The sequence below is a fragment of the Arvicola amphibius genome, chromosome 4 (assembly GCF_903992535.2).
Source record: "Arvicola amphibius chromosome 4, mArvAmp1.2, whole genome shotgun sequence".
Taxonomy (NCBI): domain Eukaryota; kingdom Metazoa; phylum Chordata; class Mammalia; order Rodentia; family Cricetidae; genus Arvicola; species Arvicola amphibius.
In genome coordinates this window covers 90899254-90919023 of record NC_052050.1, presented here as the reverse complement: position 1 = coordinate 90919023, position 19770 = coordinate 90899254, and the positions used below count along the sequence as shown (strand labels likewise).

The 19770-nt window shown below is 52.5% G+C and overlaps 1 protein-coding gene across 10 annotated transcripts; it reads right to left on the bottom strand.

Annotated features, from left to right (window-relative positions):
• Positions 1-1095: 1095 nt before the first annotated feature.
• On the bottom strand, positions 1096-19641 carry Traf7 (TNF receptor associated factor 7). 10 transcript variants are annotated; one of them, XM_038328368.1, is made up of 20 exons: positions 19507-19641; positions 11647-11771; positions 11451-11508; positions 9067-9161; positions 7036-7161; positions 6443-6535; positions 6195-6228; positions 5437-5620; positions 5191-5325; positions 4221-4512; positions 3987-4035; positions 3785-3912; positions 3529-3611; positions 2957-2996; positions 2746-2862; positions 2518-2640; positions 2219-2338; positions 1993-2124; positions 1791-1910; positions 1096-1619 (listed from the first exon to the last, which is right to left on the bottom strand). In XM_038328368.1, exons 2-20 carry the CDS (start codon positions 11731-11733, stop codon positions 1605-1607), a joined length of 2031 nt encoding a protein of 676 aa, XP_038184296.1. In that variant the 5' UTR covers positions 11734-11771; positions 19507-19641; the 3' UTR covers positions 1096-1604. The 10 variants fall into 10 exon arrangements, with proteins under 10 accessions (XP_038184296.1, XP_038184297.1, XP_038184299.1 ...); XM_038328369.1 differs by having other exon boundaries at positions 7045-7161; XM_038328371.1 differs by having other exon boundaries at positions 11656-11771.
• Positions 19642-19770: the final 129 nt, after the last annotated feature.

Sequence of the window (19770 nt, the reverse complement as noted above, 5' to 3'; positions counted from 1 at the left end):
AAAGATAACTTTAACAAATATATATTTAAAGAGAAGAAATACTATTGCTTCTATAGAAACCATTTACCAACAGAAAGGACCCAAGTCCAGCTGGAGACTGCAGACATCAGAGGTAGAGGCCACCTGTCTGCCCTTCTCTTCTTTCACCTAGGAATGATCTTGCCCCTGGTCACGAGCACACACACCACCCGGGAGGCATGGTCAGGAGGAGCGGCTCTGCCCAGGGCCTCTCCTCCACTCTTCTAGTTTCTGAGAGTCTGAGGAACATGAAGGATGTGCCTTGCTCTCACCTGCCTCTCCATGCCCCATAGACCTCTGGAGGGGTTCTTCCTTCTGAGCGTGGCCATGCCCTTGGGTGCCGGTGTGAGGGTGCACCCTGGGTGAACCCTGTGTGAACGTGGGCATGAGTGCAAGGGCATGCATGCCATACTATGGGCAGATGTGTGTTCAAGGTTGTGTCTGCCCCTGCCTCCCCCAAGGCAGCCTTATACAGGCAGCCAGCCTACCCATCTTGAATCCCCATGGCCAAGTCTGCTCATGGTTTGAGGCTGTGTTGTGTAGTACTCTTCCTCACCCTCTTTTCCTCCCTACAAAAAACACTGACTGGTCTCCTCTTTCGTGTTTGCTGATCCACAAGTGTTGGACATAACATTGACATTTCTTAAAAAAAAAAACAAAAAAATAACTTGCCAAAACCATAATTGTGGTGTAGGCTGGTGGAGGGGGCCAATTAAGGTAGTGTGGACACGGGCCCCTTCCAACTGTCATTCCTGGCGCTTCCTTATCAGTGAACATGCTGGCCGTTTATCAGCCTCCTCTGGATAGGTGGCCCAGGTTAGGGCTCTAGGAAGTGGGGAGGGGGGTCTGGACAGGGAGCTGCTGTCAGCTGTCAATAAACAGCAGAAAACAGAGCTGCCTGGCTCACTCTTTGGGGCATGTGTGGTGGGAAAAGCAAAGCTCAGAGACTGGAAGTTGGGAGCAAGGAATGACAACTGCCTCCTGCAGAAGAAAATCCACACGACCTCCCTCCCTCCCATTTTGTGCCAGGGCACACCCACGTGAGTCACGGTCCCAGAAGCTATCTCCACTCACAACCACAGTCTGTGCAGCTTTTATTTCAACAGGGAAGTAATAAAATCTATATACAGTCTAAAACCAGTAGAAAAGGTGAGTAAAAAGACCCACGGTCCATCTGGGTTCTACCAGGAGTGGTGGCGCACGCCTTTAATCCCAGCACTTGGGAGGAAGAGGCAGGCAGATCTGTGAGTTTGAGGCCAGCCTGGTTGACATAGTGAGTTCCAGGACAGCCAGAGCTACATAGTGAGACCCTGTCTCAAAACAAAGGTCTGTGGAGTGATATGAATGGTGGGCCGGGCAAGCATCGTACCTGGCACCCAGAGAAGGGCCTGGGCATTTCTCTGGTAGAGAAGAAAGAGCTGGTCCTAAAGAAAGATCCCTTGCCAAGGACATGGCAGAGATGACACTGCCTAGCTGTTTGAGTCTGTCTACCTGTCTCCACAAGACAGGCAGAAATTCCAAGGCATTCACGTAGGACCAGCCTGATTGACAGACCCAAAGGGAGCCAAAGCATGGCCTGGATTTTGTTAGCATGTCCAAACCTGCAAAGAAAGGGTTCTCTTTCAGATCCCCTGCAACACAGGGCTTCCCCTCTGGCCAGTCTAAGTCTCCCAGCCCTCAATTGTTACCTGCCTGGACCACTTGCCCCTCACCCACCCTCAGAGCTCCATCCTATGCAACCCCTGTCAAGAGCCCGAGCCACAGGCACTGACCTTCACAGTGCTATCCACTGCCCCTGAGAAGAGCCGGCCCCGGGAAACAGCCAGTGCAGTCACACTGCCTTGATGGCGCAGCAGCGTCTGTGTGCAGATCATGTTGTCCATACTCCAGACCTGGGGGAGGGGAGCACATGGGCTATGAGAGCCCACCCTGGCCCAGCCATGTCTGGGCCTCCTGATCCCGGGCAGCACATACCCTGAGGGACCGGTCATAGGACGCACTGAAGACTTTGGTCTGGTCTGGTGTTGAAATGACTGCCAGGGCATATACTGTGCCCACATGGCCCGTTAGGGTCCGCACCTGCTCTTTGGACTCAATGTCCCATACCTGAAAGGGGGCAGGTCCAATTTAGGTTAGAGAAAGGGACCCAGAACAAGGACAGGAGAGATGGAGGCCTGCTACCGGGTTGCCTAGCCCTTACGTGAATGAGGTTCTCATAGGTGCCACAGACAATGTGGTGATTCGTCACAGCAATGGAATAGACACTGCCACCAGATGTCTGCAGGACATGGATGCAGTCAAGGGTCCGAATGTCCCAGATCTAAGGAAAAGTATGTCACTTAATCTCAGGCCAGGCACTTCCTTACCTTGGGCTCTGGGATTTAGGAGGAGACAGCCCAGAGCATGGAGGAGAATACGGAAAAGGGCAGAGGGGCTTCAGGACACCATCAGAAGAGCAGCAGAGGGCAAGGTCCCGTCACCAGGGGTGGGTGGGCACACCTTGATTGTCTGGTAAGAGCCACTGTACAGATAGCTCTGTGCTGCCACCAGGGCCCGCACCCAGTGGTTGAGGCCTGTGAGCTCCTTCTTCAACTTTAGCTCAGTGCCCACGATGTCCCAGACCTGAAAGAATGGACATGAGCCTGGGCTAGAAAGGCACCCACTGCCCTGGTACCCCACATACATGCGTATCCCGTACCCACACACATGCATACCCCTTGCCTATACCTTGATGGCCTTCAGAGAGCCACTGAAGAGCATGTTATGGGAGGATACCAGTGTGCATACAGGGTTGTCGTGGGCCCGGATGGTGTTCACCTTCTGCAGGTTCTGGATGTCCCATACCTATAGGGGGTGACAGTAAACCTCGGGGTTCGGGGTTCGTGAGAAAGGGCACTGGGCTTTCTCAGTCCCCACCCTCGTGCTGCGCTCTACTCACAATGATGGTGCAGTCTGCAGACCCACTGTACAGTTTGCACCTGGGGGAGCAAAGGCAGCACATGGATGCAAGAGAAGCTACCAGACTTGGACATGATATCCTGGCTGGCCCAGGAACCAACTTTTCTTGGTCCCAGGGCCACTGCTATGCCTCACGGCTGAGCCCCATTCTCAGTCTGCATAGTTGGATATGAACAACCAGCCTGGGAAACACTTGACGGCTGAGCTGAGCGAGTGAGGAGGTCACCTATACTGAATACCAAGTCCCAGGGAGGCTACCACCAGCAGTGAAGCTGAACAAGGCCCTTGCCCTCAATACCTAGTATGACCACACACAGCCCAACATAAAAGAGGAGGGATAGGAAGGGCCTACTGAGAAGTCAGCATGGCAGCTGCCACATGGACCAGAACTAGAGTTAAGCCCAAGGCACTTGCCCATCCTGGTGACAGTTGAGCTGTCCTACCCTCTAAGGGTCCCCCCTCTATAGCTTCTAGCCACCTGACATGCTAGGGCAGGCCCAGGGCCCACAGGGCGTCAGTGTGGCACATCCTGGCCCCGTGGTCAAGACTCACCCCTGGATGCAGAGCGCCAGCACAATACCATCATGGCCCTCCAGTGTCTTCTGGCACTTGTAAGTGGTACACGTGTCCCACACCTGCAGAGATCAGGTCAGACCAGGTCCCCACAGGTCAGTCTGGTGCCAAAAGGGCAGGATAGCAGCCATTAGGGGAGAAGACCCAACCATGGACAGAAGGTAGCAGAGGCTGCCATGCAGTGCCCACCTGAGCCCAGGTACGCTGCAGAGCCCATGGAACAGGACCCACTCACCTTGATCGTCTTGTCAGAAGAGCCACTGAAGAGTAGGTCACCCATGGAATAGACACAGAGACACCAGACAGGGCCCTGGTGGCCCACAAAGGTCCCTTTGCACTTGAAGATCTGCTGAGGGTCATAGGCTGCAAACGGAAGAAGTTAGTGAGGGACTGGTAGGGCTCTAGAGACAATGTTAGCAGCAGCGGGCTATACTCACATCCAAGGATACCCATGTTCAGGCGTGCATTGATGTGAGACAGCTCATCCTGCAAGACCAAACACAGAGCAGAGAATGGGTGGGTGGAACAGACACTGACCTCTGGTGAAGCTACAGAGCACCAGGCCTAGGGTCAGTTCTTACTGGAACATTAACCCTTAAACCCTGAGCACTAGGGACAAAGGCCAGAGGAGGACCTCCTGTGTCTCTGCTCTGCAGCCCTCAGGGACTCACATTCAGCATGGACGCATCCCTCCGGAACTCCATGAGGTCCTCACTGAGCTTGCTCTGGTTCTCATCAAGGACATCAAACTTGAGCTCAAGGCTCTTCTCCAGCTGGTCAATCTTCTCCGAGAGCTTGCCCAACATGGAGCGCAGGAAGGCGATCTCCTGGTCCTTCTGGGCCAGCGCCACATGCATCTCATGGAAGCGATCATCAGTTTGCTGCAGGAACTCCTTCAGGCCCTCAAAGCGGCATGTTTCCAAGTGTGTCTCATATGTGTCCTGGTTCCCGATAAATGTGCACCTGGGGGAACAGGACAGCTGCCCTGTCCACCTGCTTGCCTGGCAAGACTGACCCTGAGCCTCCAAGTCATCACGGTCATGCCCATTACCCCTCAGATCCAGCTCCCTTCCCATCCTCCACCAACAGCAGTTAGATCATTTCGCCAATGAAACCTCATCCCATAATCCCAGAAAGCCTCAAGGATCCCTCCCTCCCTAAGAGTAAAACTTGTGGGGGGCTGGAGAGATGGCTCAGCTGTTAAGAGCACTGCCTGCTGTTCCAGAGGTCCTGAGTTCAATTCCCAGCAACCACATGGTGGCTCACAACCATCTGTAGTAACATCTGGTGCCCTCTTCTGGCCTGCTGAACACTGTATACATAATGAAAAAAAATAAATCTAAAAAAAAAAAAAAAAAAAAAAAAAAAAAGTAAAACTTGTGCCCAGTAACAGCCTCCCTGCTCAACAGCTAGGAGGGTGCTCCTTTCCTTCTGTCCCTGCCTCCCCTCCACTCCCATTTCAGCCCCTTTACCCACCTTCCCTGATACTCTACTTCCAACCTGTTTGGTCCTCTCTGTTCTCCTGGGCACCTGGCTATGGGCTGTGATGGCAGTCATCAGTGTGGCTCCCAGCTCTGGTCCATCTCCCAGGCATCAGCTCCCAGAAGCCCACCAGCCCACAACCCGCCCCCGCCCACTCACCCGTACTTAGAGTGGGGACACTTGATGTGCTCGCACTCCTTCAGGTGGGCCTCTAGGTTCATCTTGAGAAGGGGAGGGCAGCTGGGGTTGTTGGGGCAGCGCACAGGCCTGTAGTCACAGCTACTCTCGTGGTCCCTGTGCATATGCAGAATGTAGGGGCTGAGCTGAGACACCCCCACCCCCATGTAGTCCCAGAGAAGTAAATGAGCTCAGCCCCAAAGAGATGGAGGCTCAGAAGGTACTCACTTCCGGGCACTGAGCTTGATGGTGAACGGGCAGCCCCTCGGGTCTACCTCAAAGACACCAGGCTTTCCAGTGCCTACTGCATGGCAACCATGCCGACAATGGATGAAGAGCTCTCCAATCTGCTCAGCCACTGCAATGTTGTTCACCACCACGGTCAGCTTGGCATTGTCCACGGGACACTTCTCTGGAGAGGATGATGCGCTGAGCCCACCGCCTGCCCAGCCACCTCTCCCCCTGGCAGCTCTGCCCAATAAGAAGTCAAGTCTTGGGGAAAGGAGGTGCGGTGGCAGACAGGGGATGGAAGCCCACTGGGTGCCTTGTCTACTCTCATCTGCCCAAGCTACCTGTGCAGAAAAAGCTGCACAGTAGACCTCCCAGATGAGCAGGCAGGGACAGAGGTCTCTTAGCTGACCCAGTAGTTTAGGGCAGGGTCATGGGATAGTGGACAGAGTGTGAAAGAGAAGCAGAGGCTGCAGGGACAACAGCATCTGCTGGAGCCCAAGCCCTCACCCTGGAACCCATCCCATGTCCACCACAGCAAGGGCTCTGAGGCTGGGGACATCAGGAATCAGGCTTTGTATAGAGGTCCTTTGCCTGCCAGGCTGGAGCCCTAGCATCACTATTCCAGCCCTGGGACAGGCCACACATGCCTAGATGGGAAACCAGTGGCCTCTGCTGGCAGCTGGGGGAAACAGCAGAACAGGGACCACCCACCACCCACTCCCCTCCCCAGGTCTGAATGGGAGGCACAGACCTACCTGACTTCAAGGCGCATCGTCTACAGAACGTGTGCTGTGGGGACAAAAAGTGGACTTGGGGGACAGTTGTAGTTGTCTTCCCTCTAAGTCAAGGTCAGTGGCAGCCCAGAGTTCACACCATCCCCCACTACTTCAAAGAGCTCTTGCCTGACAGTCAGCGTAGGACTAGGAGCAAGGCCAGCAGCGTACTGGCCTGAGCGCCGAAGGGAGTACCTGGGGTAGGGGAGTAAGAGGGTCTGTGCTCTCACCCCGCAGGTAGTGATCACAGGGTCCTTGAACACATTGCAGCAGAGCTGGCAACACAGTTTTACCGAGGGTTGCTCAGCAAATACCAGCGGTTCCTAGGGAGCAAAAGCCAGATGATCAGGAGGCAGGCCTGGAGTGCTGAGCTGGGGGTTTTGGGATTAGACCCTCAGCAATATTAACTACCCAAGCCACCAGCATGTCCACCCTGTGCAGGACTGGGCCAATCCTGTTGAAGGATCTAGAGCATCATGAGAGGACCAAGGAGCAAAGCAAGGGGTGTGGCTCAGAGGCAGGCTGTAAGCAGTGACCAACCACACAGACAGCACCTGCACACGTAGTCTCAGCCAGCCTTACTGGCCCCTCTTCCTGGCAAACAGACTAGAAAAGTACCCGATCTGAGCCCCACCTTCCCACCTCTCACCCCAGGCAGCCTTCAGACAGAAGAGGGAGATGGAGCCCTCAGAGCTCCAACCAGAGGTCCTAAGCAGCTCTGACCCTACCCTCACTGTGCTATGCTGTATGGCCTGAGGGGAGAGTCAGTACCCGTTCCATGGCAGCAGTGACAATCCTGGAAGACTGTTCCTGTCAAACCTACCACACCTACCGGCTCCTCCTCCTCCTCAGGCAGCGAGAATGTGGAGCGCAGGGACATGCTGGACTCGGAGTGTAGGGAGCGGACAGAGATGGCTGAGTCAGAGCGGCGAGGAGTGTTGATAGGGGGCTGCATAGATGGAGGCAGCCTATCAGGGGGTTGAGCCCTGTGGAGGCAGGGGTGCCCCTAAGCCACCCCACTTCCAGCAAGTCCACAAGGCTGTGGATTGTGTGGGGGAGGTTGGTGTGGCCTCAGTCCCTGCTGCCTGTGGTGGCCGGCCCTGGCCTTTGGTGCTGGGCTGCCCGTTCTCGCCTGCCAATTTTCTTTGTGTAAATGGAAAGATTTCCTGCTATTCAATTCTACAGGACATGCTTAGGCTTCTTCCTGCTTCCCGTGAGGGAATGTGGGCTGCAGAGAGGCTACATCCACCAGCCAATCCTGGGGCAGTTAAGACCCCAGATTACTGAGCAGAAGCCTGGTCAAGGAGAGGTGGCCATGGTCTGAGCTGCCTTCTTGGCCAGGAGACATTTGACTCAGCCAAGGAGGTTCATTGTAACTGCAGTAATGTTCTACCCAAGGCTGACCTAGTCTCCTGAGACCTGAGGGAAGCAACCTTTGATGAGGTCCTAGGGGGAGAGAGGAATGGAGTTCAAGAGCCGCCACTGCCATAGCTCCTCCCTGCAAGCTAACAGACACCTGCAGCCTCATTTGTGAGCAATAACCTGTCTTGGGGCCAATGTCCTGGTCTACTTGCCACCTCTGAGCCTGTGTCCGGAACAGGAGGCAGACTAGACAAGAACTTCATTCCCCAGGGCAGGGCCCATCTCCTTTAACTAGGATGTCCCAAAGTGACACCTTGCATGGGAATGCCATGTGAGGCCTAGAGGGTAAAGTTAAAGGAAGTGAGTCAAACATCCCAGCAGTGGCCAGCAGAGGAGCAAGGAGCACCAAGCAGGAGCTAGCACAGAACTGCATGCTCTCCGCTGCTGACTACTGGCCAGAGCAGCTCTGAGGCTCCCACCCTGAGCCATGAACTGAAGCCAGGTTAGTGGGATAGGTGGGCACGGCTGCCCATCGTCCCACAACAACCAAGAGTCCAGTGCATATGTAAAATTATGTAACCTGTCAGATGCCCCAGAGTATCTAAACCAGAGACACAATGAAGCCCTTCCAAGGCTTAGGCGGCAGTAGGAGGAACTGGGTGGAGACTGGAGAGGTGAAGCTGTGGGGAGCAGGGTAAATACATCTGACTCATATAAGGCTGAATGCAGTGCTAGGCCCATAATATGTCTATCCAGATTCATCCTCCTATTGAAAAGGGAAAAAGGGGCTGGGCACAGTGGCACATGACTTTAATCTCAATACTAGTGAGACAGAGGCAGATCTCTAAGTTCAAGGACATCCTGGTCTACATAGTTCTAGACAGCAAGGGCTATGTAGGGAAACCCTGTCTCAAAAAACAATAACAAACAAAAAACCCCTACCATGCTGGGTGGTGGTAGTGCATGCCTTTAATCCCAGTATCCAGAGAGGTAGAGGCAGGTAAATCTCTGTGAGTTTGAAACCAGCCTAGTCTACAAAGTGAGTGAGTTCCAGGACAGTCAGGATTGTTACACAGAGAAACCCTGACTCAAACAAACAAATAAACAAGACCCCCCCCAAAAAAACAAACAAATAAAAAACCTACCAAAAATAAAAGCAAAAAGGGGAAAAGGTGCCTCTGCCTCTTGCTTTGCCTGCCCTCCAGGCAAGAACTCCAGCACTGCCAGTCGTCCTCTGTCACACTGCAGACTCACCTGAGAAAACCTTTTGTGGCTCCCACCTCCCTTAAGATGGTACAAAAACTGCCTGACCTTGGCCTTCAGGGGTTATGCCCTAGTGTCCAGTCCCACAAACTGGCTGGAATGTGACGAGAGCTCAGACCTCCAGGTGTTTCACTGTTCCCACTCTCTGCTCCCTTGTCAGCTCCTCAGAGAGGAGGGCCTGGCAGGAGGGTTAGGAACCGAACCAGGCATCTGCATCCTGAGGACCTACCATGCTGTCCTCTTCATCCCGTGGCGAATAGGCAAGGGTGCTAGAGGAGGACGGTGTCCTGCGATGCTGTTTGTATGTGCTGCTCCCATCAGCCGCTAGAAAGACAGAGGAAGGCCCGAGTGACATGACTGTCAGTGGAGGGAGGGATCGAGGCCGCAGGGACAGCAGTCTGCAGGCAGAGCCTGTCTATGCGACCCTCTGGGCTGTCTTCTAAGGTGAGACCAGCACTGGCAATGTGGCCCTGCAAATAACTGAGAATGGACTGCTAGCTGCCCCCCTCTGCCTACCTTTAACTTCTTTATTTCCCTCCCCTTGTGTGGAGAACCCAGGACCTGGCTCATGCTAATCAGGAGCATTCGTCACCAGTCCTTGTTTTTCTTTTGTTAACTTTCTATGTATGAGTGTTTTGCCTACATGTATGTCTGTGTATCACACATGTGTCTGGCACCTATGGCAGCACCAGATCTTCTAGAGCTGGAGTTACGTTGATGTGAGATACCATACGGGTGCTAAGAACTGAACCTGGGTCCTTGGGAAGAACCACTAAGATATCTCTCTAGATCCAGCTCTTGCTTGAGTTTGGCTTTTTGAGACAGAGTCCCACTATGAAGCCTTGACTGTCTTGGACTTACTATGCAGACCAGCCTGGCCTAGAATCTTAAGAGATCTACCTGTCTCTATCTCCCAAAGGGTTGAGATTAGTGGTGTGCACCGCCATGCCTGGTTCAGCCCTTGCTTTAAGACGTGATCTCTCTATGCAGCTCAGGGTTACTTCAAATGCATTACTTTCCTGCCGCCAACTCTGGAGTGTTAGGACGACAGGCACCGCCACCATACCCAGCTAAGACCTTCCTTTCAGAGTCTTCAGTCTGATAAAGGGCCCTCCATGTCTAGCTGGGTGCACAATCAACCCCAATTGTGTGTGAGGGGCATGGCGTCATTTCTAGGGCAGATTACTTGGGCACATCCCTTCAATGTAACTGTCAGGTTGAATTCTCTGACAGCCTTAGTTCAGAAGAGGAAACTGAGAACCTCAGCTAATATACGGCAGGTAAACACTGCATTCTGCTATCCTAGATCCTCCTGCCTCCTCCCTGGTACACCTAGATTCAGGAACTAGGGCTAGCTAGTCTTGTTGGCCTCCCATCTCTTGCACACAGAATACCCTGCCCAGCCTGGGCCAGAGGCAGGGAGAGAGGTTCCTGGAGCATGAAATATCAAGGGTTCACATTGGAACCAGAGAACCACCTCATAGACCCTATAGGCTACAACACTAAGGATAGGCTACTACGACCCCAGGTTCAAACAGATCCATAGCAACCAGAATCCTAAACATCTCCATTCAAGATCAGGAATAAGAGTGTCTATCCTGTGACTGGGCCTCAGTTTCTCCATCTCTAATGACAAAGGCCAGATGAGACAAGTACTGGTACCTCATTGCCTAACTGACAATCCCTAGCCACCCAGAAACCAGGGTACAGCAGACCACGTGCCATTTTGGCTCTGGAACCCTCAATAGTAGTGACAGGTACTGTGGAGTATCTGAAGATAGATGAGACGGTGAGCAACAGCCTCCTGGGTGGGGTGTGGGAGAAGAGGCCCTTTCAGAGCCCCCTCGGGTCATGCAGAATTAAAAGACACTGGTGTGTTCCTGCTAACCCTGTGCCTTCAGCCATGGGAAGGCAATTAAAAAACCAATTAGTAGCTGGCGCACTCCTGTGGTGGAGAACTGGCAAAGCAGAACACAATGCCCCAGAACTCTGGCCCTCCCCAGCCTCCAGCGAAGACGCTGCCCCAGTGCCCCAACCTGTGCTGATCTCTTCCCTTTTTTTTTTTTTTTTGGTTTTTCGAGACAGGGTTTCTCTGCAGCTTTTTTAGAGCCTGTCCTGGAACTAGCTCTTGTAGACCAGGCTGGCCTCGAACTCACAGAGATCCGCCTGCCTCTGCCTCCCGAGTGCTGGGATTAAAGGCGTGCGCCACCACCGCCCGGCTTGTGCTGATCTCTTGAAGCACCTTGTCTGACAGCACCAGATCCCACCCTAGAAAGGATGCTGTGCCAATCACATCCTTTTGGACGCTAGGAGCCCATGGCTGTGATGAGGCATGAGTCACTGTGATAAGATATAGGTATAACTGGTGGTGCCAGGGAAGTCAAGACAGCTGTGCCCCCAGATGGAGTGGGCACTTTTTGGGTAGAAGGAAGTGGAGGGAGACTAATAACAAAGGTGAGGTACAGGACCAGCACTGCCTACTTCTGCCCGGCTGGCAGCTGAGACATGGAGACCAACTACACTCCTTCACCAACACAAACACCCAGTGCCCACTCACCAGGAAGTGCCCCTAGATCCCAACAGAGTACAGATTCTTCCTGATCACAAGCTCACCTTTAGTGATGGTGGTGACGGTCGAAAAGGTAGGCCCAAAGGTCGTTTCCATTCTGGTCTAATAGGCAATGGAAAAGACTTAATGCAACATGCACAGGGTCACACATACTGACATGCTTGCGTACTGGAGGCAAGTTATATATATAGCATGCTGGGGTCCTGGGGTGTGGTATGCAGAGGGCAGACCCTCAGGTACCTCTCTTACCCCACTGCTGTCTGGGGAGGGAAGATTGACCGGCCCCCCAGAGAAGCGGTTGTAGCGGGCACTCTTGGCTGAGCTCATGCTCTAGAGAGGCATCCGGGTTCCTCGGGCAGTGTCCCCTATGGGTAGAACATAAATGAGGGGCTTCAGAGGTGGCATTCTGGGTACCTAAAAGCCAGCCAAGTTCCCTCGTTTGGTAGACCTAGCCAGTCCATTACAGGGCAGGTCTTAGCTTCTTCCTGCCTCTGCTGCATTGTTGGGAGGTCCACAGAGGGCAAGGGCCTTCCTGCCCCTCCCTCAAAGTTGCAAAAGCCCCAGCTACAGGAAAGGAGGCCCCCTGAAGACAGGTGACCTTTAGTGGTACCATCCCTTCAGGTCTGGACCCTTTGAGGAAACCACCCAGCTCTACCCCTGAAGGGTTTGAAAGCCCAATCTGCATTGGCCGATTCTCTGGTCCTGCTCACAGCTCATCACTTTGAGACCTGCCCCTGTGCAGGCCAAATATCCTTATGGCTAAGGCCGGGTCTTGATTTCTACCCATCCATTAGACTGGGCCTGATCTTAACCAATGGCAGTTACCCACACTACCTGTGCCATTCGGGAATTAGGGTAGCAGAAGGCACAAGGGAAGCATACAGGGACCAGTGTCCCTGCTCTACCCAGAAAAGAGCAGCAGGAGAAAGGGTAGACATGTGGTCTGTACAGGGAAGGGACGATTAGAAGGAGACCAGCCAGTAGGTCACACTCAGGACAGGTCTAGGACAACACCCACCCTGAGACACTACAGCTATATACACTGTCAGAAGGTATTCCCTACGGGCTTCCCCCTCTCAGGATTCTGCAAGGGTGAAGCTACGAGGGCACCACTGTTCAACAAACAAGCAAGCAACAGCCTTGTTTCAGCCCCAGAGAGCTCCCTGCAAGGAGCAGGGCTGTTGTGGAACAGAATATCTGTTTAACTATGCAAAGATGTGCTACATTTGTTTAATTATGGAAGATGTGCGGCTGTTTCACCTTGCCTGCCTAAGGCACCTGACTGGTCTAATAAGAAACTGAATGGCCAATAGCTTGGCAGAGGACAGATAGGTGGGGCCGAGAGAAAAGGGAAGCCAGGCAGCCAGGAAGCAGGAGGAACAGTACCTAGATGAGATAAACAAACCTCGGGGCGGAACACAGATTAACAGAAGTGGGTCGAATTAAAACAAAACAAAACAAAAAGCTAGGTAGACACAAGCTAAGGCAGAGCATTAAGTCTCCGTGTCATGATTTGGGGGCTGGTGCTCCAAGAAAGCTCACTACATGGGGTCACAAAAAATGACCTCTCATGAGGCCACCTAGTGATTCACACCACAGACTCATGGCCCAAGCGGAGCCTTTGAGGCCGCCTTCTAGGGAGACACAGCCATGTCAGTGTGGCTTAGTTTGTGCCAAGGCCACTGAGGACAGGGAAGGGACAGGAAGGGAGAGAGCTCAGAGGGGTCCAGGTAAATCATGTGCTAAGCCTAGGCCTCAGGTCAAGGTGAGACAGTTTCTACTCGAGTCCCTAGGAATACTGCACGCGGGCAGCTTCTGTCACTCTCTATCAGGTCTTCCTGACATGGTCTCTTCCACACAAACACAGGGGGCCACAAAGTCTGTCCTGCTTTACCCAGAGGGCTCTGAGGAAGGACTGGCTCCCAACCTGTCTGCAACCCCTGCCGATTCTTGATCCTATTTTTCACTGTCTAGGCCTCACCGACCTCTTCGGCCACCACCTACCCATCGACCTGCCAGGGACCCATTTAGCCTCAGCCCTCCACCTCACAAATCAGGGTAGCTTCTGGCCCCTGCAAATGACCTTGTCAGCCGTCTGTTACTCTAGACACCCTCAAGTACAGGTAAGTGGAATTCTCTAAAAGGCAGGCCAAGGCCTTTCTCTTCTGACCTTAGCTTCAGGCTATACAGTTACCATGACAGTTGCCAATGCAAACCTGCAGCTCTCTGGTAGTCACTTCCTCCCTCCCACTGCACCCACCTCAATACCACCAGACACCACCAGGCACACCTGTGGTTCCAGGGCCCGGCTCTGTGTGTTTTAGACTGTGCTCTCTAGGGACAGGCAAGTCCAAGGAGACAGGTCTGGAGTAGAAATGTGAAGGAGGCCGGTAGGCAGCCTTGCACTCTTCTGCCTCTTTCCCCCAGCAGTCTCCTCCCTGTGCAGGAAGGTCCTTGATAACTGCCCTGGTGGTTTTGCTTCTCACGCTGACTCAGATAAAAACACCTTGGCTGCAAGGGACTTCCAACCAACCTAAACCTGGGGGCTCCAGGCTCGCTCCATCAGTGTGAAAGATTTAACCCTTTGGAGAGAGCCAAGAGGTGGGCTCACAGGGCAGTATTAAGAGACAGACCTACATTCCACAGAGTTGTTTCCTAGCACCTGTTGATTTGGGCTGTGAGCCCAGGAACCAGTGCCTGGCTCCTCTCTGGCTCTATTGTAAGGTTAAGAAAGAAAAAGTACACTTGGCAATATGCAAATCAGCCACCAGTCCATAGAGCCAGTACAGGGGAACAGAACTAGCCTGAAAGGAAGCATAGAGCCAAGCGAGCTGGGAAGGAGGGAGGCAGATTGTGCTGGGCCTAGGAAGCAGTTTCCCAGTTCACATGGGCTCAGCCTCCTTCAGGGACCAGAGGGTAGGCTAACCCCAGGCTGAAGTCCAGAGCGCCCATCTGTGCACCACACACAAGACAGCAACCACCATTAGCACCACAGGATTGAGCAACACACCGAAGGAATTCTTCGGGTTAGTTCCCCAGGGCCTGAGCTTTGCAATAACAGGATTCCCCAAATGGCGGGGGCAGGCTGAGACGCAGGGAAAGTGTCACACAGGCCAAACACACCAGAAGCTGGAGCCTTCACTGCTGAGGCTCTCTGGAAAAAAGCTGTCAACTGGAGTAGGAATCCCTTAGGGGTTATGTGTCCTAGAAGCCTGGACGCTCCTGTCCTCTAATTCCCAGGGTTGGAAGGACAGCTTCCCACAAGGTTGGCAGCCCTTTCTCAAGCTAGGAAAAGCTATGGGCAGTGGGTTAAGCCAGGACTTGCCACACAAGTTCCCTTGCCTCTTTCCCAAGTCCAAGAAGACTACTTGCCATGTCTGTGGAGCCCAGGACATAAGCCCCTAGGAAATAGAATATTCCTTTTTTATTTTACTGTTCTCCTTCAGATGATTTCCCCACTTATCTTTCTCTGTGTGTGCCGCAGGCCCTACCATGAGTATGTAGAGGTCAGAAAACAAACAATGGGAATAGGTGTTTCTCTCTCTCTCTCTCTCTCCTCTCTCTCCTCTCTCTCTCTCTCTCTCTCTCCGCCCCCTCCCCCAGGCCACCATCCAGCCTACACTCTGTCTCCCGAATGCTGGAATTAAAGGCATGTGCCATCACTGCCCAACTAACATTTATTTTAAAAGAAAAAAAAAAAAACTGCGTGTGCAAATGTATGTGTGTGTTTAAGTTTGCATGTGTACTAGTACCTACAGGCACCAAAAAGAATGTTGGATTCCCTGGAGTTAGATAGAGTTTTAGGTGGTTATGAGCCACCCACTGTAAACACTAGGACCTGAACTCCACGCCAGAACCGTAAGTGCTCTAACCAAACTCCCAGGATTCCTCGAGACAGGGTTTCTCTGTGTAACTTTGGCGCCTGTTCTGGAACTCATTCTGTAGACCAGGCTGGCCTCGAACTCATAGGGATCTGTGTGCCTCTGCCTTCTGAGTGTTGGGATTAAAGGCATGTGCCACCATCGCCTGGTGCAATAATTTTTCTTTTTCTAAATATATTTAATTTTATGTGTATGAATGTTTTGCCTACATGCATGCCTGTACCATAAACAGAATGCTCACAAAGGCCAAAAGAGTTTGAGGCCAGTCTTGTCTACAAGAACTCCATCCAGGACAGGCTTGAAAGCTAAGGGAGAGAGAGAGAGAGAGGGAGAGAGAGAGAGAGAGAGAGAGAGAGGAGAGAGAGAGGAGAGAGAGAGGAGAGAGAGAGAGAGAGAGAGAGAGAGAGAGAGAGAGAGAGATTCCCTAGTATTGGAGTTACAAACAGTTGTGAGCTGCATGTAGGTACTGAGAACTGAACCTGGGTCCTCTGTAAGAAGTGCTCTTAACCACTGAGCCATCTCTCCAATTTGGTCTTTTTTTTGGGGGGGGGGTGTTAGAATACAGGGTTTCTCTGTTGCTTTGGAGCCTTTCTGAACTTACTCTATAGACCAGGCTGGCCTTGAACACACAGAGTTCTGCCTGTTTCTGACTCCTGAGTGCTGGGATTAAAGGCATGTGCCATCACCACCTGGCCCAATTTGGTCTTTTTAGAAAGACAAAAAGTTTGAGCCTGAAGCAGAAGGATCGCTCTAAGGGCAGCCTGCAATATATAGTGATGCTCTTGTCTTGCAGACAGACACAGACACACACACCATGGGGGAGGGAACTATCTACCTTGGCTATTGCCAGTAGATGAATATTGAGGCTTGTCTGAGCTGTGGGTAGCTGACGGGCTGGGCTTCAGCCAGAGCACCCTCTGGTTATACTTGCCAAAGTTCCAAGCATATCTCCTGGCGTAAGAAAACCAGTGCCGGGACCTGAAGAACGTCCAGCCCCTACTTCAGCTCCCCCTGGCTCAAAACCAGATCTGGCTGCCAAATCCTATAGAAACAGATTTGGTTGCCATAGCAAAGCCACACACACTTGCCCTGCTTTTCCCTTGATGTCCCCTTAACACATCTTTCCCACCCCAAACAGGCAGGGTATGCCAGCCAGGGCTGCTAGAGTGTCTTTGCTTCCCTCAGATTTGAAGATCTCACAGAACGTCTAATGCCCTGGACAGAAGCCCGTTCCCTTCCCAGCACCCCAGCCTGACTTCCGCCCTCCATTTTCCTGCTGTCTAGACCCACAGCCCCAACTCCGCATGGGTCCCAGCATTCTATCTCCTTCTTACACCCCATATCCAACCTCCACATCTCCCCTGCCCAGGCTGAACCTCTTCAGAGTTCAGGGAGTGAGCTTCAACCCCGCTCCTGCCAGTGGCACTAGCTTCACCTCACCATTTTTCCTTTCCCGAGTCTGCGGTGTAGGAATCAGGCTTTTTCTAGAAGTGCAGAGGGCTTCCCAGAGGAGGGGACTAGCCAGATCCAGAGCAGACAGAGCTCCTGAGATATTTATCATCCCACTCAAGTGCCTTGCTATCTAAAACAAATCCAACTGGTGGCAACTTGTGGCAACTGATCCAGGTACCTGCTTCCCTAGTGGTTTTTCTTCCCACCCACAGAAACTGGGGTACAGTCAGACAGAATGTGGGGGGGGGGGGTGGAGACCTGCCCAGCCTCATCCCACACTATACACCTGCTTCTGGCACTCACAGCAGCTCCGTCCCTCAAACCTAGGTTTCTTCGAGGTTGCTCTAAAGGTACACCCCCTATACGGTGAGTATCCCGCCCCTGGATCTCTTGGGACTGGATGGCCCTATTTCTTGGTTTCTACCTTGTCATCTTCTACCTGGGGCTTTCAAGCACCAAGTCCTCCATTGTCAGCTCATTCCTAGGGGTCTGTTTTCCTTCAGCCATATGACCCTTCCCTAGGACTGGCATTGTGGGGGTTGGTAGGTTCCTCTCCAAGGGTTCCTCCTGAACAAGCCAATCAGAGACCTGATAGAGTGCGAGGTGCCCACTTGCTGTTAAGACCAGACTTACAGGAACCCTGGTCCACAGTAAGATACAACCAGCTGCTAAGTTTTAAACCTGGGTTCAGGCTGGCACTTCACACACATGGTACTCGTGACAGGACGATCATGACCATGGGCCCTAGACTCAGACAGACCTGGGTTCAAATTCTTTGAAGGAGACTGGATTTCCCACTATATAACACTGTAACGGACCCGAGTCTGAAAGGAGCTGTCAGAGACAACATAACTAAAAGCTACGGATACACCAGGAGCATCCGCTCTGACGGACTGGAGGAGGCTGAGAAAGGCCAAACGGCCAGCCCACAGACAAGCCAGTGTGTGAGCACAGAAAGGCTGCCCCAAGCTTTGTTCCTTCAGCTCCCTCCACTGCTATCAGTAAAGTTGCTGAGCAGAGCCAGGCAGCCCATCACAGAGACTAAGCTGCCTATAGTTCAGCCAATCATACAACCTCCTTCAGCTGTACCTTTTTCCTATTCCCCACACCAGTCATTGCTTCATCCAAGATTTATACTCACTGGGTGCTGGAGAATAAGGAGACCCCCAAAGATTGTTTAGCCTGACTCCCGAGGAGCTAGAAGCTGGGCCAAGGGTACAGAGCCTCATTTATTTCTATTCCGTCTGCCACAGATCAGAACTAAAGACCCTGATCTTTGGATCCATTTCCAAAGACTGATATACAGTTACAAGAAGTTACAACAACAAAAGATTAAAAAAAAAAGTCGGGCAGTGCTGGCCCAAGCATTTAATCCCAGCACTCGGGAGGCAGAGGCAGGAGGATCTACAAGAGCTAGTTGCAGGGCAGGACAGGCTACAGAAAAACCCTGTTTTCAAAAAACCAAAAACCAAAAAAAAAAAAAAAAAAAAAAAAAAAAGTTACAACAAGGAACTTCTCTGATTTAGACACTACTCTTGGCCACTCCTTCCTGGTCTGTGGTCACCTTAGTCAGGCTGGGTATAGTGGTTCTCACTTCCTGAAGGGACAGCGGTCAAGAGATGTAGGAAGCTCGGGGTACAGGGACTGGAATTTCCACAGAGAAACATGAACGTATGGAGGTAACTGAATCACTACCTGCCACACTGACCCCCTGGAAAACTGTCTGGGCATAGAGTTCCAAAGAAAACCGAAGAACAGAGCTGAACAGTTACTGAACCAAGGCCAGCAGTGAACAAAGAAATAAACCTGTACGTGCACCGGGAGGGGCTGGAGGGGGAGATGAGACTGAAGGGGCAGACATCTCTAGACTTCAGCCTCATTTGATCATCTTAGCCCACCTCAAAAAAAATCTAGGCTGGGACAACTGGCCAAATGAGGATTAGAAGGCTTCCTCTCACCTGCGACTCACCTGAATTATAAAGTTCATCATTATGCATACCAGAAGGCTGTTAAGACTTTGCCCGGATATGCCTCCTACCTCACCTACTCCTTGCTAGAGATAGCAAGCTTGCTCCAAGCTCTTTATTCCTCTGGCTCCCTCTGCCTGTAAGGCTCTTTCGGCAATGTCTCAGGACTGATTGCTCCTCCATCAGGTCTTTGGCTAACTGTAGCGCTCCCAAACCATTTAAGAACGCTCAACACTCACTTTATCTGCTTCACTTTTGTGGGTTTGTTTTCGTAATATCTATCACAGTTCCTCATGATTTTTAACTCTTTCGTCAGTCTTTGATCCTTTTAGAAGGAGGGTGAGTTGCCACAAGGAGACATTTATCCAAGTCTAGGGACATTTTTGTTGTAACAAAACAGGGCTTGTGGGTATTACTACCATCCAGGGAACAAATCCAGAAACGCTACAATGCACAAGACTCTAGAGGCAGAATGCCTAGGTCTCGAAACCGCGTACCAGATGAGCTTATCAGTTTCGAATCCTGTTCCCTGCCGACTCTCCAGAGCCTAGGATACTTTCTGGCACACAGGCAGCGCTCAATAAATGCAGGAGAGCAAAAGGAAAGAGAGTGAAGGAAAGGAGTGACAGACTGGTCTGCGGAGAGTCAAGCCGACTTACGAACGCTGAGACCCCAGCTGTCTCAGTCCCGCCCCCCAGGCTAGGCCCACAACCACTCGTGACGCTCCCATGCCAGCCCGCGCCCCGCCGCACAGCACGGAAGAACGAGCCCCAGGTCCAGTGCGCCGCGCGCACACTCACCCGCCCGCGGCTGCCTGGGAGCAGCGGCTACACCCTCCGGCATCATCTTGCCCCCTCCGCCCGCGGCCCGGAAAGGTACGAGATACAGGAGCCGGAAAAGCCCGGGCGCTGCGCACGTCGGAACTTGTAGTTCACGGACTCCCGGAACTCCGGCGGGGGCATCACACTTTGAGTTTCCTAAACTACGACTTCCGGCGACCTCGGCACTGCAGGACCGGATTGGTGACTTCTGAATCACTCTATGTTGCAGACCGAAATTTAATT

What these genes read in the sequence shown, in the direction of transcription:
- Traf7 (XM_038328368.1), bottom strand. Translation starts at nt 11,733, where the DNA reads ATGAGCTCAGCCAAGAGTGCCCGCTACAACCGCTTCTCTGGGGGGCCG. An exon ending in ACGATGCGCCTTGAAGTCAG is followed by an intron (nt 5,621 to 6,194) that starts GTAGGTCTGTGC and finishes CATCCTCTCCAG; the next exon opens with AGAAGTGTCCCGTGGACAAT. An exon ending in GGGATGCGTCCATGCTGAAT is followed by an intron (nt 4,036 to 4,220) that starts GTGAGTCCCTGA and finishes TTGGTCTTGCAG; the next exon opens with GATGAGCTGTCTCACATCAA.